Source organism: Alexandromys fortis, unplaced genomic scaffold (assembly GCF_014885135.2).
Source record: "Alexandromys fortis isolate MF-2015 unplaced genomic scaffold, M_Fortis_MF-2015_v1.1 scaffold_71, whole genome shotgun sequence".
NCBI classification, from domain to species: domain Eukaryota; kingdom Metazoa; phylum Chordata; class Mammalia; order Rodentia; family Cricetidae; genus Alexandromys; species Alexandromys fortis.
In genome coordinates this window covers 3,323,464-3,351,451 of record NW_026067954.1, presented here as the reverse complement: position 1 = coordinate 3,351,451, position 27,988 = coordinate 3,323,464, and the positions used below count along the sequence as shown (strand labels likewise).

Genomic DNA, 27,988 nt, shown 5'->3' with positions numbered 1-27,988 from the left:
TGCAGTGAGATGCTTATTTCCTTACAGCAGGCAATGCTTTCATTCTTTGGTTATTGCAACTAATGCAAAACCATACCTGACCCTCTCTGGATGCTTTCAGACAAGTCAGAGTAGCCAGCATCCCATGAAGGAGGAGGAGGGAGTCCAGATCAACCAGCTGCCAGGAGCCAGGATTCAGCTGTATCTGGAAGTGTGCCCCCTCCTCCCAACTCCTGTTTCCTAGAGGCTGCTCCCGCCACTCATTTTGTGAGGATGATGGGACATGCTCTGACTGTCACTGCAGTGGGGTTAACACGTGGCGACAGCTGAGTGAACAGCTAGACCAGTGGCACTGACTTCAGAGACCTTGTCCACGTGCGGGCTGGAGGTGTCTGCTCCATCTGCTCACACATGCCCAGAGAAGGAATGAACATATAAAACACAGCGTAGCTTCTGTTTGGACCTTGAGACAGACTTCTTGACTGAAGGACTTGATGGTCCGGGACAACTGTTCTTTTGGCGGTGGAATGATTGCTGGGAACCCAATCAGCACACCTCCTTATCAGACAGTGGAGCGCTCACGAAGCCCAGGGAAATCTGGGGGAGCGGGAGGAGTGATGTCAGGTTGTGGCCAATGAGTGTAATCTCACCTTCTCTGGAATGGTAGGTGTGGTGTAGGACACCCCATTATGAGAGGGAAAGAGCCTTGCCCCTAGGTGACCCTGGAGGAGTCACACTGATTCTAATTACCTCTCCCACCAATAAGACACTGGCCTAAGTCTGGGCTTCTGTGCCATCCTGCAAGCTGGTGCTACAACAACGGGCTCAAAGGATGGCAGACGGCAGCTAGGGTAACACCAAACACTCCAGTCCCCCAACCTTGGCAAAGGTCAGACACAGCCGTCTGGTCTGGCTGACCAGCGATGGCAGGATGTTGGTTTGTAGACAATTAGAAAGGCATCGGTATGGTTAATGCCTTAGAAAAACCACCTGGATGCTGAAACTGCTTCTCTTTGTTTGTGCCTCGGCTCTCTGTGGCATTGGTGCTCGCTGAACGCTGTGTGCTTGGCTAACATATAGAGTGACGATTCAGTAACCCAATGTGGATTCAAGACATATGCCTGAAGTACCCCCCCCAACAGATGTGACCAGCAGAATGACTAGAGTCATTCTGAATGGCCCTGTTGGTCTCTGGACATGAGAATTGATTCCTTCCTTTCGGTAGAATGCTTGAGTAGATGGAAAGAAAAAAGGAGGAGGAAAGATTAGTAAAAATGAAGTTGGACATGGTATTAGGGTGCTGGGGTAGTAGGCACAAGCACAGCTAGCATTGACGGCTTATGCTGGGTAGGACTAGCTATCAGGGCTGAAGGGCCTGCTGGGCTCAGATGTTGGAACTTCTGTCCAGTCTTGTCTTTCTTCATGTATTTGTATATCTTATTTTTTTTTTCTGTTTTATACTGAAGTCAGTGCCTTGTGTCAGTCAGTACAGCCAAGATGATGCTGTGTAACAAGCAATCCCAAATCTTAAAAGCTTCAAACAACCCACTGGAACCCAGCTGGATGGTGCAGTTGCCTTTTTCTGAGTTAGGGTGTTACTATATAACCTGGGCTGGTCTAGAACTCATGATCTTCTGCCTCAGCCTCCTGAGCACTGGGATTACCAGTGTGTGCCACTATACCTAGCTTAGTAGTTATCATTGTTACCCATCATCACATGGAAAAAAAGAACTCCAAGGATCTCGCTTTGGTGGTTCAGGCTGTAACCTGGCTGCACCATTTCGCTGCATCTGTTTGACTCTGAGCTGTTTCCCAGGCTTTGAAAGCTGAGCATCCTCATTCCAGAAGAATTCCCTTTGTCATAGTTAGGGCATCCTTCTTGGAAGTTTGGTTCCCACCTGTTGACCTCTTGGCCTGGCAGAGGTGGCATCTCAGCAAGCTAGCTGACACAAAGACTGAAGGAGAATTCGGTCTCCTAACATGAAAATGACCTAGTTTCCCTCGGAAGTCATTTGTCATAGCAAGAACCAGAAGGTTCTAAACAGTGACAAAGACCGGTGATTAATGCCAGCCGGAGATGCTAAGTCGACCTTCCTCAGCATTAGACCTGTGCCCTGGAGAAGGCCATACACAGAGGAAGGGATGAGTCATGGGCAGAAAATGAAAGCTTCTGTTCACACAGAAACCTGCCCTCAAGTTGATAGCAGCTACATCTGAGTGGGAAGCTGGCTGCAGTCACCCTGTGCTGGCTGGTCTTATGCCAGCTTGACACAGTTAGGGTCAGCTGGAAGGAGGGAGCCTCCACTGAGAAGACGCCTCTGTATAAGCACTGTCTGTAAGGCGCTTTCTTAATTAGTGATTGATGGAGAGGGTCCAGTCCATTGTGGGTGGTTCTGATCTAAGGAAGCAGGCAGAGCAAGCCATGGGGAGCAGGCCGGTGAGCAGCACTCCTCCGTGGCCTTCTCATCATCTCCTGCCTCCAGGATCCTGCCCTGTGTGAGTTCTTGTCCTGACTTCCTTAGATGGTGACCTGTGATGTGGTAGTGTAAGCTGAAGAAGCCCTTTCCTCCCTACTTGAGTCTGGTTATGGTGTTTCGTTGCAGCAATAGTAATCCTAGCTAAGACACCCCCAGTCATTCCGTGGGTGAGTGATCAAATATGCTGTGGTGTCCGCCAGTGGGAAGGAGTAGCCGGTGGCCACAGCACCCTGGGTGACTCTCTAGATGATGCTGTGCGGGAGAAATCCAGTTCCCTAAAGCTGCACAATCCATGATTCCATTTCTGTAGGGGGACATGCAGAGCAGGCGGTTGTTGCTAGGCTGTGGAGAGGGGACAGAGGCAAGGATAGGGATGGGTCTGGCCCAAAAGGGGGCCACAGTGGCAGTCCTGTAAGGGAAGGGCCTTGTGCCCTGGCTGTATCAGTGTCTGCATCTCCAAGGTAACCCCGAGTTCCACTTTCATGAGTTTCCCTGTGGAGGGAAGCTGGAGTCTGTTTGGATTATTTCTTACAAGTTCAAACAGCTATTTCAACACAGCTTTATTTTTTAAAGTATAGAACCCGGCTTCTTCAGAGTCTTCTGTGGCATTTCAGCATCGCTAGCCATTGCACAAATGCAAACCAAACCGACAGGGAGACATGATTATGCTTTCAGAGTGGCCAAGGCGGGCGGAAATCCTCAGGGTGGTGGAGAAGATACGTGGCCCCACCCTCCCCGCCTGCCCTCTGCTCACCTGCTCCATGTAGTTCCAGGCCCTGTGGTCTCCATTTCTAGCCCAGCTCTCCATGTTTTGAGTCTGGTACCACCAGAAGAGATGCGGACCAGGGTGGAACTGTTAAGGAACGCCTCCCTATTCAAGAAGGCGTCTTGGAGGGAGGGTGGTGTTGGGGTACAGACTTTATTTTCCCCCCTCTGCTGGGGGTAAGGAACCAGGGACAATTAGGGAACCTTGCTATTTCAATAGAGGCCCCACAGGGAGCCTGCCAGGAACGGGGTCTGCGATGTGGCTCAGCCTAGGGCAGGCACTCATGGCGCAGCTGCTCAAAGCCTCAGCCGCATGCCCAGGTGGCAGAGACGGCGGGTGGGAGGGCGGGCTTAAGGGTAACTTGGCTACAGCCTTCAGCCTCTCTCCTTCTCTCCCTGCCTTGTGGTTTTGAGTGTAAAGGGAGCACGGAGAGTTGGGTAGATAGACAAGAAGCCCTAAAGGAAAAGGACTCGGTGATCCTGCCCCTGAACTCAGCTTGGTTCTCTGCTCTGTCCTTCTGCAGTTTCTCAAAGGCACCACTGTTGGAAGGGACTGGACATCCCCAGTCCTTTTCTACTAGCACTTGGGCGCTGTCCTTGGTGCTGTGTGTGTGTGTGTGTGTGTGTGTGTGTGTGTGTGTGTGTGTGTGTGATTGCACACGCGGCTTGAGGGGCGGTGGATGTAAGGTGCCTGATCCCCTCGCCTCCCTCCATATGATGAGTCCCCTCTATCCACATCCAAATCACCCTCAAAAGCCTGCTTTAGTGGCCCACAAGTATCTATATTTGGCCTAAGAGGTGAATTTAGGGTCTTGCTTCCTGAACATTTGTGTCATGAATGTGAAACCTGACATAAATTAGCATCTCTCCTATGTCCAGCAGCCTGGCTTCCTCCCTTCCTTGGGAATTGCCCATCTAGTCTACCTGTTCTAGAGACAGATAGGAAAACTGGGTCCATGGGGCCGGAGAGGCTTGGTTGGAGTCTGACTTTTCTACTATCCTGTAACCAACCGTACTGCCAGCTGAAGGTGTCACTAGCCCAAAGTTGGCAGTTTGGGTACCAGACTTGTCAGCTCATGACTCTTGGAGATGTGCCACTGCAAATCATCCTTTCCATTCTGCAACCCCTGTACGGGGCGGGGACTGCAGCCTCAGGCCCCTGTGTCCACCCAGAACTTAAATCTATGTTGATGCACTTGTGTGGGCCATCCAGGATGCAGGGGACAGGCCTCTCAGCCCTGGGAACTATGAACCTGAGAAGTGGGGAAATGCACTGTGGAAGCTGCGGGGTCACATTCTGTATCAAGAACAGCGTGGCATGAGACCAGGAGCCTGTGGACTGTTGTTGTGTACGTATGTCTTAAGGTTACTATTGTAATGAAACACCATGACTCAAACAGCTTGGGGAGGAAAGGGTTTATGTGGTTTACCTTCCACAGCAATGTCCATCACTGGAGGAAGTCAGGGTAGGAACTCAAATGGCAGGAACTCAGAGGCAGAAGCTGATGCAGAGAGCATGGAGGGGTGCTGCTTACTGGCTTGCTCCCTATGGCTTGCTCAATCTGCAGTCTTATAGAACCCAGGACCACCAGCCCAGGGATGACACTGCCCACAATGGGCTGGACCCTCCCCATCAATCACTAATTAAGAAAATGCCCTGCAGGCTGCCTACAGCCGGATCTTACGGAAGCATTTTTCAATTGAGGATCCCTCCCCTGATGACTCTAGCTTGTGTCAAGTTTACATAAAACTAGCCAGCACAGTATATATGACATATCTGTAGTGTGTATATGTTTGGTATGTGTGTTTTGTGTAGGTATAGCCTGTATGTGGTGTGTGTATATGATGCATGTAATATATGGTGTATGTGGTGTGGGTGTATGGTGTATATGGTGTGTATATGTGTGTGTGTGCTGTGTGTGGTATCTTTATGTACATTGTATGTAGAATGTATGCATATGCAATCATGGACTACACAGTGAAGTTTCGGCCAGCAGTAGATTGCATGTACTACACTGAGCCCACAAGATTGTAGTGAAAAAAATTCCTCGTTACCTAGCAACATCATAGCCATTGTTTTGTCACAGCACAAGGCGTTAGTCACAGCATTGTGGCAGTGCCTTTGCTTTGGTGCCAGTGTGGTGCCCCAATCAGAGCCCGGGTCACACTGCATTGTAACTGGGAATGGGTCGCCACAGTAGCACCAAAGCAAAGACACCGTCAGGGCTCATGGCTCCTGCTCCGTTGCGCTGTCGGTAGCCACCGAGGTTCATATGGAACACACCCTTTCTGGGAGAACTCCGAGTACTGGTGGGTCCCGGGATGGACTAGTCTTCGTGGAGAACCAGTAGACTGGTCCTGCAGAGAAGACCCAAAAATAAGGCTGGAACAGCACCGGGTAGCTAAGCAAGAGGTCGTAACACACGTAAAGAAAAGTCATGCATCCTGCTGTCCAGCTCAGCGGATTTTCACAAACTGAACACCCAGACCAAATAGGACATTCAGCCAGTATCTTTAGTGTCCCCTCCCATTTGAGTTCTGTAGCCACAGCTTAGTTTTTCTGTCCTAAAACATTATGTAAATCACACCCTATAGCCCATACTCTTGTGTCCGTATCCCTTTTCCCACCTTGCTTGTGGGGTTGGTTTGTACAGCCGCGTGTTGTTTTCATTTGTTTATTCTCACTGTTGTGTAATACTGTGAATGTAGTGGCTGTTCTGTGTGGTCAGCTCTCGGCAGATATGTGGGTGGCTCCCAGCTCAGCACCATTGTAAAGACGCTGCTGCATTCTTGTGTGGCCATGGCTAGGGACATCTGTACACATTTCTGTTGTAAACATCGGTTTAAACCTAGGGATGAGCCCAGTGTCTCAGACTTCCATGATGATGAGCCCCTGGGCAAAGGTTGAGGGGACCGATGGAGGGCACCAGAATAAACTTGGAGGTTAGAGGGTCTGTGGGGCTTCTTGGGAGGCAAAGCTTAAATGTTTAAAAAAAGTCCACTCCTGCGTGAATACTCAACTGGCCTGATTTTTTGGATCCCATGGCCAGGGAGAAACCGTTGTCATCAGGCAGACAGTGGTGATGAAGGCTCATATAGTCATACAGAGTCCCTGCTGGATATGGAGGCATTGAGATAGGACCACGGGCTTCTGCAGCAGAGATGCAAGCATGTCGGGTCCTGACTGCACACCTCTGAAACTCCATCCCAGCGAGGGCTTGTGTGTGGGAGGAAGTCTGCTGTGGTCCCCCGGGCCTCCTGATGCTCCTGCTGGGTCTCTCACTCAGGTGGCTCACTTCAGCCTTCACCGTGTGGTCTGGCCAGCCTGAGGTGTCAAAGAGGTCCCTGTCGCCTGCTCAGACTTGGACCTACAGTGAGCCTCTACCCAGCTGTTTTCAGTGCCCTGGCACCGAAAGTAATGCCGGCCCCTCATCTTGTCTCTTTCAGAATGGCAACAAAGACAGCTCTCTAGACGTGCTGGGCACAGATATCTGGGCCGCCAACACCTTTGACTCCTTCAGGTAACTTCCTCCTTTCTCTGTGGTGTCCAGTGTTAGCCACATCAGGGTCTATGGGGCAGTTTCAGGAGGGAAACAGAGATGAGGCTGTAGGGGACGAGGGCCACCAGCAGAGGCTGGAGGAGGAAAAAAAAAAGGAGAGCATCTAAGAAAGGAGGCAAAGGGCAAAAGGAAGACATAAAGACTAAGGGAGGGAGGGAGCAAGGGAGCAACTGGAGAGGACGGAGCATGGGAGGAAGGAGGGGCTCATGGCTCTTATGGGAGGATGAGTGTAGACCCCACCCTTCCCACATGCCGATCTACAGAAAAGGGGACACGTGAGGTTTGCGCCTCAGCAACACGCACAGAAGGTGGACCGACTGCTTCAGGCTTTAGAAGGTTCCTGGTGGTGCTTGGCATTAGCCAGGACTCCTCAGGACGAGAGGCATACCCCAGTTGTGGTACTTATCACTGTTATTGGATGTTGCCTTGGGCCCTGTCCCCTTGAGCTGTCCAACTCTGGGCACACTGCAGGTATTCCTGGTCTGGGTACAGACCCTTCCTCATGGTGGGGCTCTTGGGGTGGGAACTGGGGAGCTGGCCCCCTGTCTCCTCATCTCTGCTCACCCTATCCAGAGCATCATTTTGTGTTCTGGTGACAGGTTTTTTTTTGTTTTTTTGGGTTTTTTGTTTGTTTGTTTTGTTTTGTTTTGTTTTGTCCTGCTTCTCTTTCCAGCCCTTCTTAAATGTAGGCATGAAACAAACTGGGTTGTTGTGGGAATCCCTGCAGAGCAACCAACCCACATTTATGTTTAGGGAGCATAAGTTGAAGAGAGGAGAAGGTCTGATACCTTCAACTCATTCCAAATGGGTCTGAACAGGCTCCTTCCCTCCTCTCCCCACCCACCGAGCCTCCTGCCTTACATTTGTTGCCCTCCCTCGCCCTCTAGTGGTGCCACCTGGGACCTGCAGCCTGAGAAGCTGGACTTCACCCAGTTCCATCGGAAGGTGCGCCACACTCCCAAGCAGTCCCTGCCACACATCGACAGAGATGGGTAAGGACACTGTGGAAGGGCTCTCACTGGGAGAGGCGTGAGGTGTAGAGGGGCAGGGCTTTGTGAAATAAAGTGAAGCTGTGCCCAGCCCTGGACTGCGTGTTCACTGGCTTTTCTAGAGAATTCCTCCATCCTCCCCACCAGCCCGTACGCCAGCTCCTGTGAAACACTGAGTATCTCTTATCAAGCAGTTGATGTGTCTCCAACTGGAGCATCTGGAAGACTTACATAAACACCAGAAAAGGACCCACCCAGAGTTTCACACTCAGTAGGCCTGGGATTCCTTCCCTTCCGGTCATGTTCAGCCTGTGATCAGTGGGCAGCCTGAAGCTGCATGCTGACAGGCCAAGGATGGCTCTGAATGGAGGCTCTAGTCAAAACTGTAAACCTCCTTAAAACAATATGAGGTGTGCTGTGTTTTTCCTGCACATTGATGTCAAGGCTCTCAGGCTTCCACTGTATGGATGACTCTGCCATGCTGCGCTGTGAAATAGTTAGACACATCCAGTAGGGTGGAGATTTGCACTTCCCAGTCTTCCAGGGAGATGCTGACGCTGCCTGCCAGTGCAGGAGCCCAGTTTTGGGAACTGGTCTCTAGGTAGATTTCCAGCATGGCGGAGGTACGTTCACTGCGAGCTCTGGAAGCCATGCTCACTGTCTCAACTCTGGAAAGCAGCGAGTCCAAGCCACCACCAAGCAGCTTGTAGCATGCTGCCCATAAACCTTTTTTGTTTTATGTGTAAAAGCTAAATCTGTATGCAGCATGCCGCGTGGCTTGGAGACTCCTCTGTGTACCAAGGTGGGAATCCGCCCTGCTGTTCTCAAGCCTGAATGTCACGGCATCTCTGCTAAGCTACACCTGGATCCTCTGCATCTCTTGCCTTTCTCTGTCTGTTTCTAAGTTTGTGAGAGCCAGGCCTAAAGCTCAGGGCCTGGTCGGAGGTTCATGACTGAGAACTGTATTAACCTTCGTAGAGCTCTAGATTGCCAATGTCTGTATTGTGGCTGATATTTTTACTTAGGTTTTTGTTTTGTTTTGTTTTGTTTTTATTTAATATACTGACTGACCTCTCAAGGGCTCACCAGCAGGCAGAAACTCTTAAAGGAGCTTTAATATTGTTTTCTAGCTTTCTTAAGTGCTGTATAGAAATCTGTGCCCCACATTGGGTGCCAAATGCAGCTGGAGATGTTTCTCTGTACTGCTGGGTCCCACTGGACTGGTTTCTCTCCCACTGCTGGTTCCCGCAGCTGTTTCTAAATAATCACTTAATATTAATTACAAACTGTTTGGCTAATGGCTCAGACTACTTCTGGCTACCTCTTACATATAAATAAACCCATTTCTAACAATCCGTATATTGCCACGTGGCTCCATGGTGTTACTTATTCTCTAGTACATCTTGCTACTCAGGTGGCTGCTGGCATCTCCCCAACTACGCCTTCTTTCTCGCTGTCTCTCTGCTTGGATTTTCTACCTAGCTATAATCTGCCCTGCCATAGGCCAAAGCAGCTTTTTCATTAACCAATGGTAATAAAATACATTCACAACATACAGAGGTGCATCCCACATCAATCCTGGCCTGTCTCACCCTTGTTGGCTCCAGGAACAAGTATTGCGTCGCTTTCAAAAGGTGATCTCAAGCCTGGGATGCCCTCAGGACACTTGTGTGGTACCAGCCAAACACAGGTGTAAGAAATAGCCATTGCTTCTTTTCAGTTTTTTTAAAGTAATTTTTATAGAGACAAGATTCATGTAGGATAAAAAGAAATCAACCACTTTAAACTATGTGATTCAGTGGCTTTGAGCATGTTTACAATATTCTACAGTCACTGCTTCTGCTTTCTTATTGCCATGGGATACTGTGATCCCTAGTCACACCTTCCTGTCCAGCCCCACCCCCAAACCCTGACAACCACCTATCTGCTTTCTGTTTCTATGAATTTGTTTTTTCTGGGTGTGTAGAAATGGAATCATTTGTTCCTTTTCTGTCCATTGTTTTCATTCATCCGATGTCTTTCATTGTTTTCAAGGTTTGTTCGCAAGCATCAACAGTCCATTCTTTTTTTAATATTTATTTATTATATATACAATATTTTGTCTACATGTATTCCTGCAGGCCAGAAGAGAGCACCACACCTCATTACAGATGGTTTGCGAGCCACCATGTGGTTGCTGGGAATTGAACTCAGGACCTTTGGAAGAGCAGGCAATGCTCTTAACTGCTGAGCCATCTCTCCAGCCTCTCCGGTCCATTCCTTTTTGTAGCTGAATAATGGTCCATGGCACCAGCTATTCCACTATTTGTTTACCCCTTCATCCATTGATGAATATTTGGGTTCTTTCCTTTGGGCTTCTATGAAAAGTACTTCTTGGGACATTCCATTCATGTGCATGTATTTGTTTAAGCCTCTGCTCGTGGGATTTCTCAGTCATGGGAACTGTGTGTAACTTTTTCAGAACTATAAAGTGTTCCCAAAGATGCTGAATATTTTATATTTTCACTAGCAGCACAGAAGAGTTCTGATTTTTTTTCCATCCTCAACCTCACTTGTTTCCCACTTTGGGGGTCATTTTTATTGTTATGATTTTCTTTGCTTTTCGTCCAATTCTTGCTGCTCACTCGTGTCTCCCTGTTACCCTGCCCTAAAATAACTGATGTCATGGGATGTCTTACTGCGTTGCCATGCGTCCTCCATCAGCCCTCTGTCCCTTCCCATCCATAGAGGCCATTCCTCTTAGTGGCACAGGCCTCCCTATTCGGTACTGAGCAGGAACCTGGGAGAGGTGGCGGCCTCAACCCATTTTAGAAGCAAGAGAAGTGGGGTTCAGAAAGGGTTAAATAAAGTACCCACGAAATGAGGTGAAAATGGGGCACGCTGGAGCACCTCAGGAGTACTTCAGAGATATTTCCTGGATAGCCCCGGTCTCTCCCCCTCCGGTGTCCCCTGGGAGCATGTCTTGTGACACCGGTGGGCCAACTGAGCCTCGGGAAATCCAGGTGATAGTAACACCTTCGCCTGTGAGTGAGGAATGCGTGCGTCAGCCTCCCTCAGTGCGATGAGCAACCTTATCACATACGGGTTACTTGGAGACAGTGACTAATGGCTGTGCAGGGGAGACTCTTCTGTGCCTAGCATCACTGTTCTGTCTAAATCCAGAGGACCGGCTACCCCCGTTCAGCAGCTGTGAGTCTCTAGACCTCCTTCTCTAGGCTCGCCCACCCAGTTGAGCATAGGCTGGCTCAACTTTCTAGGGGTGGGCACCCGGCCCTGGACCCATCCTGCTGCTCCAGATTTATAGGCAGTGCCCTGTGTCTGCCTTGTGACTAGGAGAGGAGCCCTGTCCCCCTTAGCCTTGCCATGTGAAGAATGGGCTCCACGTGTCCAGCCACTGCAGCCTCCCTCAGAAACAGGTTGCCAAGACTTCCCACAGCCTGTGTTTCCATAGAGGGACAGACCTGGAGCGGGCTGTTGCCTTGGAAACCCCACTGGCAGCAGTGACTCAGCTGGTCTACAGCCACCATCTGCCTGCCACACCTGCAGGTTTGTAGGAAGTTTTACCCTGACCAGGCAGGCCAGGGGTCAGAGGTAGCCCCTGTACCCTGCCCACTGCTGACCTCAGACCACTAAGGTGAAAAGAAAAGGCCAGGCCCGTATTTATTCAATGCAGCTGCCATGGACTTCAAACCCAACTCCAGCTGGAAAGGTCAGTTGCCAGGCCTGTTTTACCCACATGAGACCTTGTGTGTCATGTGTGTAGGGTGTTCCACTGGGGCCAGTTCCCCAGCACCTTCTTCAATATCTATGGCCTGTTCGTGGCACAGAGTGGGTGCTTTCACCGGCTAATGGCACACAGTGGGTGCTTTCACAGGGCCAGCCCATCACCATCAAGCAGATAAGTCCAAAGACGGCAGCATGATCCAGGCCTTTCTCTGCCTCCCCACGGTGGGTGGCCCAGCACTGCATACTGGGTGTGGTAGCAGGGCCTGAGCTTTCTTTTCTCACCTTAGACCGGTCACCTCCTCATGCCCCGCTGCTCCAGCTCCCCCTGTCTAAGCCTAGACTAGCCCAGGCACTCCGCCAGCACCCTCTCCCCCTCAACACAGACATCACTCTCCAGCCCGAAGCTTAGCTTTGAGCATAACTGGTTTGAACTCCTGGCTCTCCTGCACCTCCCTCCCACTGCCCTGGGACTTTCTTCTCCGTTCCCTCAGACTGTCCTTCCTACCCTCTGCCCATCGACTCTATACCTCGCCCCTCTGCATTTCTGCAGTGCTGCCTTTGGCCACAGTTCCATGGGGCTATCTCCTACCAGTTCCCAGCTTGTTGAACTTAGGTGCCAGGCTAGACTCCCAGCCTGGCATAGACATGCCTGATAAAGACAAGAAGAGACCTAGTTCTGATCCCTGATTTCTCCCACGCAAGCCTCTGCTAGTTTGCCCTGCCATATTTTTTTTTTTCTGCCTGGCACCCAGTACTTTTCTGACAGCTTTTGGGACACTTGTCTCATGCTGCCCCCTAGTGGAGCTCAGGCTCACAGCCCTAGGAGGTGAGCTTCCAATTTACTCTTACCAAGAGCTCTAAGGTCAGAACATCTGGATTATTTCCCTTGACAGGAATCCAGAAGCGATGGTAGACAGATATTTAAACAAATGAGAAAATGCCCCTGGAATTTGAGTTGCATTAACTCTGAAGCTGGAGGTGTTATCCCCTGGGAGACTCGGAAATGAGAAACTTGCCTGAGGCTGGGCCAGCCTCTGAATCTAGGCTCTGAATTGTTCCCCTTCCTACCTGCTCCTCTGCGCCTTAACAGCAGGACGTGACTGTGGCAATGTGGATACACTTACCATGTGCCTTATGTTGTTATCATTTTAATCTACTAATCAGGCTATGATGTTAGGCTCTGTTATGATCCACCTCCATTTTCCAAATAAAGGAACAGAGGTGTAAGAAAGTTCAGTGATTTATAAGGAGTTCCTCAGGAAGGGATGCAGCTGGAGTCTAAACTCTCACAGTCTTACCATAGCAGATAGGTCTTTATCTGTGCAAGAAGTTAGAGCTTTGGGCAGCGCATGGGTCCAGCATCTCCAGCCTGCAGACACTCCTATCCACAGAGACCCTGAACACAGAGGACACAATGTAGCCAAGTAACTGGCTTTACAGGCCTGAGACAAAGGGAAAGAAGCTATGCAAACCTCTGCCTCCCTGTGTGACCTTCAGATAGTTGCTTGGTCTCTCAGGTTCACTGATTTTACCTTTGGTGCGATAGGCCCAAAGAGCTGGCATTTTCAGGGATTATGCATCTGTGAGGGTATTCATTAGTCAGGAGCTTAGCTGCTGTGCCTAGAAGCGGGGGTGGGGGCGTGGAGAGGCGAGGGGGGGACACGGGACACACGGACACACACAGTGTCAGTGGATTCATCTCTCATCACTCTTCATTTGCATGCTGCACGAGGGCTAGAGGAATCCACCTCTGGGGCCCTTTCCTTAGGAGGGAATCCTGAGAGATAGCAGAGTCACACCTCCTGCAGCCAGGCAAGGATGCGGACATGGATAAACTGGCCCTCCAATGCCTTTCTGTCTTTTGTGGTCTAGGTGTGGAAAAGGGAAGCTGGAAGATGGGGATGGCATCAACCTCAATGACATCGAGAAGGTCCTCCCAACCTGGCAGGTAGGTCCTCAGCCTGCTCTCTGCCTGGGCACTCCTGCCTGTCCCTTGCTCCAGCCAGTGGTGTACTGCATGGGTAATGGGAGCAGGTGTGTAGCTTGGGGGCTCACCTTCGACCAGGTGTCCCATGGACAGTGTTTGTGGCAGCCCCTTGGTGACACACAAGGACACAGGCCTCTGTCTCTTGAGTGGAGAGGACTCCAGGCTTGGAAGTTTGTTCCTTGACCTGACCACACAGTGGGTGAGTGTTCTGCAGCACGCTCATGTGGACAGCGGCTCTACGGTGTCTAATGCGGCTTTTGAACAACAAAGGTGTCCTGCCAGCCCCGGGTGCCTGCTGCACTTGCTCACTTTGCTCTTAGTTTGGTTCCTTTACCCGAGTGGGAGCTCCAAGCTCCACAACAGAGTGGACCCCGCTCAGCAGAACTGAGTGAACTCAGTTCTAGAGGCGCCGAGAATTTGAGACTTCAGAGGAAATGGCAGGGACCTGGCTGTCCCGGAGATGGGCATACTCCTCTGCCGTATCACCTGCTCGTCTCATCCCCGAATCTCTTCAGATGCTGACCTTCACTCAATACGCTTTCTTGTCTCTGTCCTATTTTTTGTCCTCTCTGTGTCTCGAGCCTGCCACTGAGAGAGGCAGGTGACAGCCCCATACATGGGCTGGCAAAGTTTCCCCCTTTCTCTCTCGGGGTTTTCTGAGCCTCTTAAAGATCTGGAGTTTGTGTTTTTGTCATATCTGGAAGTGTGTGTGTGTGTGTGTGAACACAGGAGTAGGCAAAACCCTTCTTGCTATCTACTATCCCTCAGTTGATGTCTACTTTATTCTTTGAGACTGTCCCAGTCCACTTTCTATTGCTGGGATAAATATCATGATCAAAAGCAGCTTGGGAAAGAAAGGGTTAATTCAGCTTACTGTGTACCGTCCATTATGAAGGACATTGGAGCAGGAACCTAAAGGAATGAGCTGAAGCAGAGGCCATGGAGGGGTGCTGCTCACTGGCTTGTTCCCATGACTTGCCCAGCCTGCTTTCTTATAAAACCCAGGACCACCAGCCCAGGGATGGCCCCACCCACCATGGGCTGCCTGTCCCCGTCAATCATCAGTCCAGAAAAATGCTCCCTGACCACAGGACCGTCTGATGGAGGAAATTCCTTAATTGAGTTTCTTTTTCCCAGATGACCTGAACTTTTGTCAAATAGATTTAAACAAAACAAAACAAAACAAAAAAAAAACCTACCCAGCACATAGACCAGCCTGGAGCTTGACAATGTGGTTAAACGGGCTGACCAGCAAGCCCCTGAGTCCTCCACCTCTTCCTCCTCAACACTGGTACTTACAGGCACGCAGCACCACAGCCAGCTTTAACGTAGATCCTGGTCCCCATGCTTGTCCAACAAGCACTTTACTACCTGGCCACCTCCCCAGCCCCCATATTGGGAGCTTTCCTCATCCCCCACCATACTTCCAACTGTCTGTAGGCCCCACTTCTCATTCCCTGTGGCTTGCCAAAAATCTGCTATTTTTAAAGGTCTTTTTCCCCCTCTTTCTTTATTTGGGTTAACTTCTGCTGTTTTATCTTCAAGCTCACCATCTTTTCCTGCAGTGTCTAAGTGACTGTTCATCCCCTCTGGTGTGTTTCATTTTTTAGAAGTTCCCATGGATCTGTCTCTTCTGCCTTCTGTTTCTCATGTGTTTTAGCATGAGGCTTAACTCCAGCAGATGCTTGCTGTCCTTCCCCACTAATCCTGTTGCTAGAACCTTTACCGTCTCTTTCTTTCTCTCTTTCTTTCTCTCTCTCTCTTTCTCTCTTTCTTTCTTTCTTTCTTTCTTTCTTTCTTTCTTTCTTTCTTTCTTTCTTTCTTTCTTTCTTTCTTTCTTTCTTAAGACAGGGTTTCTCTGCAGCTTTGTAGTCTGTCCTGGAACTAGCTCTTGTAGACCAGGCTGGTCTTAAACCCACAGAGATTCACCTGCCTCTGTCTCCCAAGTGCTGACATTAAAGGCGTGTGCTGCCACCCAGCCTACCATCTGTTTCTATTGTTTGTTTTAGTAGGATCTCTCTGTTGTAGGCCTTAAACTCACAGTGACCCTTCTGCCTTCGCTTTCTGAATCCTAGATTGCAGGTGTGTGCTGCCACACTTAATTCATAGGTCATAGTCCACAACACATCAGAGTCAAGGCAAGTAAGGAGTGGGCTTGTGAAGTGGCACAATGGGTGAGCAAACTTGCTGCACAAGCCGGATGGCCTGAGTTCAGTCCCTGGAACCCACACAAAGGTGAAAGGAGAGAAACTCTACAATGTAGTCCTCTTACCTGCAGACCGGGCTGTTGCCAGTGCACCCACACGCAACATCATGCACAGAGAGAGAGATTCTTAGAAGACAACTATATGAAAAGCAAGAACGGGAGAGGATGTTGGAGTCAGCCTTTTGCTGCCTCATCTCAGGACGGCATTGCTCTTCCATACGCCATGTGCTGATGGCACAGACCGACCCTGATGCATCATGGGAAGGCCTGCCCAGCTGCAGGATTGTACAGAGAAATCCACAGTTGTGCAATACTGCAGGGAATTCCCATGTGCGGCAGTAGTCAGAAACCTCCGATCCCAGCTGACTCTGCCCGTGGCTTACCCGCTGCACGGAGGCTTTGCATCTCCCGAGATTGGTGCTGCCACAGCTCTCTAGCATGAGAATTCCAGGTCCCAGAGAGGTGGATGTTCAGGGGATGACAGTTCTAAGAGCTCTTAAACATCCCTCAGAGCTCCCAACAGCTGGAGGTGCCTACTTCAGTTGTCCCTTGGGGCTCCTGGGTGTTGATGTGTATACGACTTGACAGTATAGGAGTCACATAATGCAGTGCAGGGTGTTCCTCGCTTCAGCCACTGAGTGCCAGTGACTGGAGAGGGTATATCATCATTCTCACTTCCAAATTTACCAAGAAGGCACCACGTGTCCAAGTAAAGAGCGTAAAGACCATTGCCTAAGAAGGAAAACTCTTCCTAGTTTAGGGTCCCTGGGGCACATGTTGACCAAGGTTTCTGTCCCCCCTGATCATTCAGTCCCAAAGAAACACACGGAGGTCACATTAATTATAAACTGGTTGGCCTATTGGCTCAGGCTTCTTATTAACTCTTAAATCTTACATCTTAACCCATAATTCTTGTCTGTGTTAGCCACGTGGCTTGGTACCTTTTATCAGTGAAGCATTTTCATCTTGCTTCATCTGTGTCTGGGTGACAACTGCAGACTGACTCTTTCTTCTTCCCAGAATTCTTCTGTTCTCATCGCCCTGCCTCTACTTCCTGCCTGGTTGCCCCACCTATACTTCCTGATTGGCCAGTAGCCAATTTTATTAAAGTACAAGTGGCAGGATAAAAGACCATTGTCCCACAGCAGCATGTGCAGAGATAAGTGAAACTCACTAGCTCCCTTCCCTCCCATCTGGAGCCAAGAGCTGGATAAAGGGGGTCAACCAGCCCTCTACTCTCGCCTCAAGACAAGAGGGACACCAAGGTCCCTCTAACTCTGTCCCCAACAGCCCCTCTTCCCACAGAAGCCCATGCTACTATCTCCAGTTTCTTGATCCAGCTCACCCACCCAGGCTCTGTCCTGGGCTCAATCTACCCTACCTGCAATACAGCTGGATCCTGTCCCCATCTGCCCTGACCCTTCGTTCCTCTCTTTTCCCTCTGCCTCACATCCAGCTCATGCTTGTCCTAGGAAGGTCACCTCCCCTATGGCACCCTCTCAGATATACAGGGCAAGTCCATCCTCCCAGCCCCCGCCCCCACCTCCTTTCACCCCCTGCATAATGGTTCCTGTCCCAGCATTCCTGTTCATTTACGTGTCAAGACTCCCTCCCTAGACTAGGACCCTGGAGGGCTGTACCCATATGTCCTTCACAACTCCAGGCCATAGATGCACCTTCGTAATACTACCCCAGTCCTCCTTGAGAGGACACTTTTGAAGAATGGCTTTCCAGAGGTGACTGTGGCCATCTGGAGGATAGAAGTCGTGGGGGTTCAGTTGTTCTGACATTGAGGCCGTTCCCTTCACCCCCACAACCCCACCCTGCCCCCAGCTAGAGTGTCCCCCGTCACTTCCTGCTGATGCTTTAGTGCCAGCCTAGCTATGCTCTTTGGGGTGTTATTTCTGGGGTATGGCTGGAAGGTTTTCCCATCACCTCCTGTGTTACGATTTTATAGGCCACAAGACAGTATTAAACTCTCAAATCTTAGTGACTTCACACACTAGAGTTGGAGAAGCCAAATGTCCCCAACTTGCTCCTTGGGGATTCGAGGGTCCAGTTGGATTCTGTTTGTGGTCCTGCCACCCCATGGCATCTAGGTAGCCCTAACAGAAATAAAGAGTAGGGGGTTCATGCCCTGGGTCTTAAGTGTTTGGTCCCAGCAGTAAGACTTCCACTCACATCCCACTGGATGGAGTTGGCATGGCTACTCAGCTGTAGCGTAGCAGGAGGAGAGGGAGCAGGCAGGTGCTCAGTGGGCAGCAGATGCCCTTGCCAACCTTCCTCTTTCATTCCTTCGCCGAACTAACCCTTTCTTCCTCCTCCACGCAACCAACGTTCACAGGCAGATACTTTGCTCCAGCCATTTAGAGAGAATGGCATGTGTTCCTCAGGAAGGGCATGGTCCCTTCAAGGAAATGACAGGCTGAGTGCCGCATCATTAGAGCTGTAGATGCCACACAGATGCTGGCGCTGTGCCCAGGTCAGAGTCCCTTGGGGCAAAGTCTGTGTCCTCTCCCTACAGGCGCCACCTTCCTCCCGGTGTTGCTGCAATTTCCAAAGCCTTGGGGCTCCAAATGAGCAGGGGTCCCCAGTGGCTCCAGGCTTAATGCTTGTGGTAGTTCTCCTGGGAGCACTGGGGGTGGGGTGGGGTGCCTCAGTTGGATATCAGCTCCCTGGTCCCTGACTTAGTTCCCACAGCCAAAGCCCAGGACCCTACACTTGGCAATTCTACCTGCGTCTATTTTCACAGTGAACAGTGAATTCTTCCTGGGGGAATCCCATTGCTGGGGATACTGGAATCTTTGGACTGGGCCTAGGTCCTTGAAGCTATCCACAATCTTGGGGTAGCAGGGTAGGCAGGTGTCCATGTTGAGAGATCGCCTTAGCTATAAGAATGGCTCCCTGCCCACAAATAGCATTTAGTAAAAGTCAGTGTAGGCGAGGTTTGACTTTGATTCTCCCTCCTGTATATTTATGGATGTGCAGGTCCTGTGGAGGTCAGAGGGCAACCTCAGGTGTCATTCTTCAAGCATTCCTTCTGCCTTCTTTGAGACAGGGTCTCTTGTAGGCCTTGCACTCACAAGTTATATTCCAGAAATCCTCCCGTCTCTCCCTCCTCAACCCCAGGATTGCAAGTACATACATTTTACATGGCTTCTGGGGATCGAACTCAAGTCCTCCTGCTTGGGAGGCAAGCATTTCACCAGGTGAGCCTCCATCTCTCTGAGCCCACCGGTGAGGTAAGAGTCACCGAGGCCCATCTTCCTGTGGAGGCGCTAGGAGAGGGTGAGCCGGGTGAAAGAGCGTAGCAGGCTTCAAGGTGCCCACCAGCCCTTGCTGAGTCTTAGCTGACATTGCTCTCTAGGACCCTGGTCAGGTGAGGCCACGGGAAACACCATGGACTCGGGGTTCAGTCGTTATGGGTGGTGAAACCATAGTGCAGGGCAGAGCCTGGGACCCACCCACATGGCCAGCCTTACTCTGGGGTCCCGAGGGGCTTCGATGTGTCATCATGGCACTGTGTGATGAACTGCTCAGGAGTGGTCTGCCTGCCCTGCTGCAGTGCAGGGGACATCCCATTCCCGTCATTACGGGTGACTGCGTGCTGCCACTAGGGGGTGCCAGTGCACCACTCTGCCAGCTCCTGTCTGGTCCCCAGCAATCAACGGTGTCTTTACAGTCACGGGGTATAAATGGCTGGTGAGCAGGTCACAAACAGCCCTATCCAGAGTCTAGAGGAGAGCGAGGGAGCGAACGGCACAGCACTCGGATCCAGACATCCTCTGCTGCACTAAGGTCCCCAGTGACCCTCAAAATATATAGCTATTACCAGACAGGAGGACTGACGGCCTTCCCAGGGTGCCCAAGCATGCAGGAGATGCAATACTGATGCGAGTCTGGGAAGTTGCAAAGTGTTGCCCTTGGAAGGACAAGAACTGGTAGGCCAGAGGGGACAGACCAAGTTCTGAGATCCTTCATCTGACCAAGTTCAAATGGAGGTAAGGAAATGAGGCCTGCTCCTCTTGCATACCTCTGACCTTACTGCTGTTATATCCCTGAAGGAAACCCCAGCCTTGGGCTTTTCCACCCCCAGGGATGGTGACTTCAGGGGCTATTTCCCTGTTGCTGTGAGTCTCTGCCCATCCCTGCTCGGCCTGCCAGTAACTAGTGTAGAGAGATACCAACCTGAGATGCTTTTCTTCATGTTCCCTGGGCATAGACAGGAGCCTCACAGTCTTAACGGGATGTCACGTCTCTACCTCGACCAGCAAGGATGACGCGACCACCGGAGCTCTTCTTACTGCAGTTTTATTCCAGGACTTTAATCACTTTCTCTCTCTCTTTCCCTCTCTCCCCTCTCTCTCTCTCCTTCCTCTCTCCCCCTCCGGGCAAACCTCTCCCAGCCCTTAAGTAGGCCAATCCCGGATTGCCAGGTGGGCACTGCCCATAGGCCCACGCATATGCAAGCAGCTGATGGTCATTGCGTGATCAGGCATAAGTCAGACTTTAGCCATCTCAGGAGTTGATTATCCATCTCCATCAGGTGTGGCTCTATGCTGCTCGCTACAACGGGATGTTCCTGTGACCTCTGCAATAGAAAGGCCTTGTTAATGGAAACATCTGATGTCTTGCCCAAGTTTTTCCTATACAGATTTTGTGTGTGTGTTTGTTTGTTTGGTTTGTTTTGAGACAAGTCTCACTTTGTAGACCAAGCTGACTTCAGACTTACACCAGTTCACCTTCTTCTGCCTCCAGCGTGCTGGGATTATAGTCATGTGCCGCCATGCCCAGCTAGGGCCGTGTTTGATCCTTTTCCTTGGCTTCTTCATCAGGCGAACGGCATGCCGTCTGTGATTTGTTTGGCAGTAGGAATGGCAGTACGCCTTGCTTCTTCATTTTGCGTCTCCGTTAGGAAATTCGTAAGCTAACCTCTGTGCCTGTTAACGGTTAGTGCTCGTCTCTGGCCTCTAGTGACTGAGCTGGCTTAGGAGAAGTGGGCCAGGCATGCCTGGAAAGTTCTGTGTGACTAAGTCAAATGGAATGTCTTGTCTCATGAATGTGCCCAAGACACTCCCTATGGAGGGCCCCCAAAGGCCCAAGGGACAGACAGAAGAATGTATCTAAAGCATTTCTTCATGTAAACCCCAGAGAGGTCGGGAGATACAGAGGGAAGAGCACAGAATGGCACTTAGATTTCCCCCCTGCCAGACATCAGATAAAGACAGGGTGGGAATTAACACTCACCACACCCCCGGGACCCTGAGGGACAATCAGCTTCCCGTGAAATGATAATCAAGAATTCCCCTGACTCATCTCGTACTTGTCAGAGTTTTTTAAGATGGTGTTGAAGCAGGAGCTGCTTCCTTCCTCTGGTAGGGGGCGCTGTTGCTGCATGATTTTAGGGTAATGCGGAGTGCCTGTAGCCCAGTCTATCCCTCCAGATGGGAGTGACTGCTGTCCCCTAGGGCTGTGTTGGCCATCTTGCCAAGTCTTCTGGCAACTTCCGGGTTCCGTGAACTCATAGGCATAGGATTAGTAAAACGTCCCTAAATGTTCAGGCACAAAACATCATGTGAACACCAAGCTTCACTTTCCCTGAGCCCTGCCCTCAGCCCTGAAGCGCTTTTGTTCCATGCACAGGCACCAGTTGGACCCCTCTGACGGGCTGGGTTAAAATGCAGGCCTGGATCCCTTCCCAGAGGATGGTGCACATCATCTGGTGTCCCCTCCATGAGACACCACCAATGGGTGTGATGCGTGACTCACGCTTGCTGACACGGGCCAACTTCCATGACGACACTCACGTCTTTCATTTTTTTTATTGACTTTAAATTTTTAAACGATATATTTTGATCATATTCTTTTTCTTCCTGCAGCTCCCCTTAGATCCTCCCCACTTCCCCTCTGTACTCAACTTAGTATTATTTCTCTCTCAAGAAAAAAAAAAGAAAAAAATGCAAAACAATAAAGTTCACACACACAAAAAAAAAAAAAAAACAGGGACTGGAGAGATGGCTCAGTGGTTAAGAGCATTGCCTGCTCTTCCAAAGGTCCTGAGTTCAATTCCCAGCAACCACATGGTGGCTCACAACCATCTGTAAAGAGGTCTGGCGCCCTCTTCTGGCCTTCAGGCATACAGACAGAAAGAATATTGTATACATAATAAATAAATAAATAAATAAATAAATAAATAAATAAATAATAAATATTTAAAAACAAAAACAAAAACAAAAAAAAACATGGAGTTTGTTCTGTGTTGGTCAGCTGCCCCTGAGCATGAGGGCTGCCCTTGAGTGTGGTTGATAGACCCAGTGACACTCCATTGGAGAAAACGGAGTTTCCCTTCCCCACCAGACAACAACCATAATAAGCTTCTTGCTTTGTGTCCACTCCTCCTCCTCTGTGCTGGGATTTCTGCCTAGTTGGAACCTGTGTGGTTCTGGTCCGTGCAGTCACAGTCTCCGTGAGTTCATATGTAGATCAGTTCCGTTAAGTCTGGAAGATGCTGGGTCTTTGGAGTCATTTGTCCCCTCCGGCTCTTACGGTCTTTCCACCTCCTCAAACCTAAATCCCCAAGCCCTGAAGGGAGGGCTTTGATGAAGACAGCCCGTTAGGAGTGAGAAGATACTTTTTCCTGAGTTTATTTTGTGGCTGTCTTCTGACCCCTTCTCTGTGAGATCTTTTGAGTGTTTTGTGCTGTCTTTGCACGCCCTCGCCATCTCTTGGCGCCCATCACATCCATGCTGTAAGGACTGTATGCTTCCGCTCTCCCTCTAGGTGTTAGCTGCGCATGGACACCTCCAGGAAGCTCATGGTTGGATGCATAAATGAGCCCTGGATTGCTCTTGTTCCCGGCGGTCTCATGCTCACTCTGTACTTTGATCCAGAACATTTATTTATCTCTATCTCTAAGGCTGTTGTGAATACAGCCTGTATGTTCTTTCCCTAAAGTCTCATAGCCACCTAGTGGCAGGTCCATTCTGCTATCATTTTTTTTTTGGTTTGGAGAGCTGGCATCAATTACATTGAGCGGAACCCAAGGCTGACAAAGGAAAGCCGGAATTAGAATTTGGACAGTCTGACCCCTTTGTGACTGGTGAGGACGAGGCGGCAGCTCTGCAGACCCATTTTCTGACTCTAGGCAGCAAAGGATGTGCAAGTTAGAGGTGACTGTCATTTCTTGGCACAGAGAAAGTGGCTGTCTTTTCTCTCCACTTCTGAAGGCAAGGGAAACAAACTGGAAAGGGGTGGGGAAATGGGAGGAAAGCCCCCTGCTGAGAGTTTTGAAGGAGTGTCAAATGTGTGTGTTACTTTTAAAAATTAGACAAGTTTCCAGCCCCGTCTATCCCATCCCATGTCACACACACACATACTCACACACACACTGACCTGCCTACTAGAGCCCCTCACCTACCTAAACACACATACTCACACACACACTGACCTGCCTACTAGAGCCCCTCACCTACACACACACACACACACATACTCACACACACACACACACACACTGACCTGCCTATGAAAGCCCCTCACCTACATAAACACACATACTCACACACACACTGACCTGCCTACGAGAGCCCCTCACCTACACACACACACACACACACACACACACACTGACTGAAGACGAGTGCCTACCTATAAGAGCCCCTCACCTCCCCAGCCATCGCTTCCCCCAGAGTTTCCTCCCTGAGGACGAAAATAGGCAGTCATACAATGAAGGAGACCAGAAGCTCTTCAATCCATGGCTTCCTGTCTGAGGCTCCAGGTAGCGGGCCCATGGGGAACAACAGGCAACGTGCTAGTGAGTCGAGCCTATTGTTATTTTTGTCACTCGTGAGTCTTTTTTTATAGAAGTGACTATTTGGGAGTTGAAGACTTCTGGTGGTGACAACCAGGAAGAGCCCTTAGAAAGAGGCAACTGGCTGAGTCTGAGCAGTTTCCCACGGATTCTTCCCCTCCCACCCTTATGAGGAGCAGAATACAGGGAGCCAGGACCTGAGGTAGCGGCTGTCCTTGGGTAGGGCTAGCTCCAAGGAATGCAGGAAGCTCACCATCCTCACATGACACAGAATGTGGCAAGGTTCTCGCAAACTGAAGTCTATACACAAGTCTAGTTCTCCTGCACATTTTTTAAAATAAAGTTTTACTGGCACATAGCCACTGCCCTGTGTTTGTTCATTAGCTGTGGCAGAATTTACTCTGTAGAGCTAAGTAACTCTGCTATCACTCTGTTGACTCCAAACCTGGATAGTAGCTATTGGACAGTGTTCTCTGCTAAAGAAGATGAAAAAGATTGCCAAATGCTGGCCTGGAGCATCAACAGAAGAAGAAGAAACAAAAACAAAACAAAAAAACCTAGCATCCCCCCACCGTAGAGAATCATGTAATTCATCTAAAATAATTCTCTCAGGGCTTCCATTTCTTTGGCTGCATAGTGTTTGACATTGTGAGGCTAGGCTGGAGTTCAAGATGTGAGCCAAAGCAGAGATGGGCGAGCATTTGTAAAATGTTGGTGCAAAGCGCTTTATTACCAGACCCGGTTCCAGCCAGAAGAGAGCACACAGGAGCAGACTTGAGAGACTAGGAACCATTCTTCGGTGTCTTGGGGTTGCTGGGGACAGAGGTTCTCTTGGATTCCCATGGTTCCCTCAGCCTGAATACTGCCAGAATGAGGTCTGCATGATGTTGGCTTACTACAGGACTGGGAGCTTCTCCTACGTGCCTGCTCCTCTTTCCTGGTATAGCCCTTCCTTGCCCCTTCACCAATCTTCCCTTGCTTTCCTCTTGGAAGCCATCCTGAACAAATCAGACCACATCTGCCCTCAGAGGCTCCCTGGGCCTGCTAGGGACATGATGGCAGACTAGTTTGGAGTGTGTCTAATGCTTTGTGAGTCCTCAATGTGTTTGTGCTTTCCAGAGGAGAGAGACCTTGAACTCAGCCTTGGTTGTGTGGCAGGAAAGGTATCAGGAAAAAAGAACACAGCATCAAGAGTAGGGTCAGGGCCTTCCAGATGGTTCCATCAGCGGCTGTGAGGGTAGGGTCAAGGCTGTCCAGACGGTTCCATCAGCTTCAAGATCAGTTGGTGGAGGCTCAAGGCCAAGTAAGGACCCACTTCTCTTAAGTGGGGAAATGTCATGAAAGGAGGATTTAGGAAGCCATGGATCAGGTTTATCGGGGCCTCCTGGTTGAGACCGCAGGGACTTCCTACGAGTGTACACAGCTCCCAGGAGCAGCTAAGGAAGACGTTTGGTTCCTTGGTTAGGATCAGGCTAGGACTGTGACAGGTCTTGATATCAGGTTATCGGGTCCATGCCCTGCTTTGAACCAGACCTTACCCATAATCCTTTGCTGGATTCCAGAAGGCTCCATCAGTCATGAGGAGAAGATCATGAAGCCAGCATGAGCTAGGGTGTCTTCGTGGGAAGGAGAATCACAGGCCAAAGGGAGGCCAGAACAGATACTACCTCCTTCAGAATCAATGCTATGACAAGAACACCTGCCCTTCCCTGTCCTTTCCTGTCACGGGGTGAGCTGTGCTTGGGAAGAGGTGGCCAGCAGAGATGCCAGGCACTCAGTGCTGGGAGCAGACTCTGAGTTGGCCCCACTAGGCCTTCCCTGTAGGTGCTCAGAGGTAGTGTCTCTTCCACCACTGGTACACCAATCCTCTCTAGAAGGCCCATGGCCCAGGGTGAGTGGGTCACTTCCTCTTTGGCCTCACCACTCACCTGATAGCCATTTGCAAGAGCTGGACACACACACAAACACACACACACACACACACACACACACACACACACACATACAGCTACTTTAGTGAGGCTACTGGTGGCTCGGGCCAGTCCCTGTAAGCAGGTTGCCTGCTGGTCTGCCACCTGCTCTTGCCTGGGATCCGCCAGCGGAAGGAGCCGTGAAACTGGGGAAGGGGAAGGTGTTGTGAGAGTGTGAAGCATCCATTATTCCTTTAGGAGCCAGGGGCCGCTTCTGGTCTCCTTCCTGGCAGCAGTGGATTTGGGGGCGGAGAAGCCGGTTATTTTCATTTCCCCGGGCTTCTGTCACCAGGAGTGACAGTGGGGGCGGACAGGGCTACGTGCTCTCCAGCAGGCGTATGTGAATGGGCCCCAGCTCCCAGGCCAGCGCCAGCAGGCGGGGGAGCCCCCCCAGGACGCGCCGACTCTCACTGGCTTGATGTCGCATTTTTCTGGTATTGCAGTGGCTGGGTGGAGGAAGCCTTCTTCTGGCCCAAGAACAATACCGGGGTCAGCTCAGGGACCTCCCTCCTACACCCTCTTCCTTCCATTGTGAGCTCCACACAATCCCAGGCCTCAAAGTACTGCGCAGCCGGCAGGGGGCTGGTGGTGTCAAGCCCAGGAGAGGTCAGCAGTGCTTGTGATGGTCCTGGTCACCTGAGTTGCGGGTCTTGGGGGGCCAGATCAAGCATATTCAAGAGACCAGTGCCCCTGTGCTTTGCAAGGGACTGTCTATAGGATGAGGCCTATAGCTAAAGCTTTCCTGGCTGATCCAGAGAGTCAGAACACGCCCAGACCAACAAAGCCCTGGCTCTTCTGCCCATTCCTCCACTCTACAAATAAGAAAACAGACCCTGACCCTAAAGGACTGACCAAAACTTTATTTGCACTGCCTCAGAATTCTTCACTGACCCTCAGAGCTGGCAGAAAGCTCTGACTTTTTCGTGTCACCAAGGCCTACCTTCCTTCAATTCTCTCTCCTGCAAACCTGAGCCCGTCTGTGTTCTAGCCTGCCCGGTGAGAAATTGACAGGCCCTTGGTCCAGAACCCTGGTCTCCTGCCTGCCTGCCCTGTCTTTTTGTCTGTCTGCCACATACCTGTCCACCAAAGACGACTGGAATTTCCCTGTCTGTGAATGATCTCCTTTCCCACATGCCCTACCTTAAGTATATGATTCTCCTAGACCCTGCCTCTGACTCATACATACCCAAAGTTAACAGGCTGCCTCCTTTCCCACCGCTAGTATGTAGACATTTCTCTATCCCATGTGTTCTAGCTTCTAGCTGAACACACACCTTCCTTGGCTCTGCAACAGATTCTCAACGTGGGGTTCCCAGCTGACAGCATCAGAATCCCCTGGAAATTTCCCCAAAGTCCGATTCCTGACTCCTGGGTTTCTTTGCACTCTAACTGAACTAGAAACTCAAGGTTGAACCCGGATCTGCATTTTGGCAAACTTCCCAGGGGACTCTTGCCCATACTGCCCTTTGGTTATTCTTGATTGTGCTACTGGCATTAGAATCCAGGACTTCTTGCTTGCTAGGGGCACCCTCTCCCACTGCACTCACCAGCCCCCATGCCGCAGCATCAGGACCCGAGGACCTACTTACAAGAAAATGGGGTTTTGCTTTGGTTGTGGGGGAAATGCAAGGAAATAGTTGAGACAGGATTTTGGTGTATATAGCCAGCCAAGGCTGGCCCCAAAGTATTCATTCTGATTCCTCAACTTGCCAGTATTACAAGTGTGTGCCCTATAGTAATGGCTCTTGATAAGGTCCTGATAATTTACTGAGTGGTTGATCTGATCTAATCCTGTCTCCTTCCATCGGTGGCTATGATTTTTGATTGTTGGTTTGGTTTGGTTTGTTTTTGTTGGGTTGCTTTATTTTGTTTTTCGTCAGTCTTCTCAGATAAAGGACAAAGAATCCTGTTGTATTTGATGGCCTGGGATGAATTTTTGTGAAGGGTTAGGGGGTGCAGGGAGGCTGCCAGCCCCCTCAGTGTTCTGTTAGTGGTTGTACTTCTGATAACTCCTAAGCATTAAAGCCCTGAAGAGCCCCTATAGACCGGGGCTTCTGGGAGGGTCATTGCCATCACTGCAGTTGAAGGTCAGCTCATCCATGTGAGCATCAGTGGGGTGAGGAGTTGGGGGCAACCCTGGTCTATATATACATGGAAGGAAACCGTGTAACCATTCTACAGAGTCCTTCCCTTCTGCTCACGCTTCGTGGATGCAGATGAACCATCCTGCCTCCATATGTTCTAGATGGCCACTGACAGTGGCGAACTTGTTCCCAAACTTGTAGCTCGTCAGCGGGAGATAGTGTCATCATACACTAAGTGGCAAACAAAAGCCAATCCGGGAATAAACTGGCGAACACAAGCTTCTGTCTGCAAAGAAAGCCATGATGAGTTGACAGTAAAGAGGCCAGGAGCTCAATGCAGAAATCAAGTAGCTGTAGTTGAAGTAATTCTGGCCTTCTCTGAGACTGTGGTCTAACTTGGTGAGCAGAGAGTCCTGGGGCAGGTATTCCTTCCCT

The 27,988-nt window shown here is 50.3% G+C and overlaps 1 protein-coding gene across 4 annotated transcripts in view; it reads left to right on the top strand.

Annotated features, from left to right (window-relative positions):
- The window catches only part of Ctif (cap binding complex dependent translation initiation factor), a 241,271-nt gene that overhangs the window by 70,640 nt on the left and 142,643 nt on the right, over positions 1–27,988 (top strand). For all 4 annotated transcript variants that reach the window (XM_050151596.1, XM_050151593.1, XM_050151595.1 and 1 more), the window contains 3 exons: positions 6,669–6,742; positions 7,669–7,773; positions 13,369–13,444. In XM_050151596.1, coding sequence (XP_050007553.1) covers positions 6,669–6,742; positions 7,669–7,773; positions 13,369–13,444 — 255 coding nt within the window. The remainder of the gene's footprint in view (positions 1–6,668; positions 6,743–7,668; positions 7,774–13,368; positions 13,445–27,988) is intronic.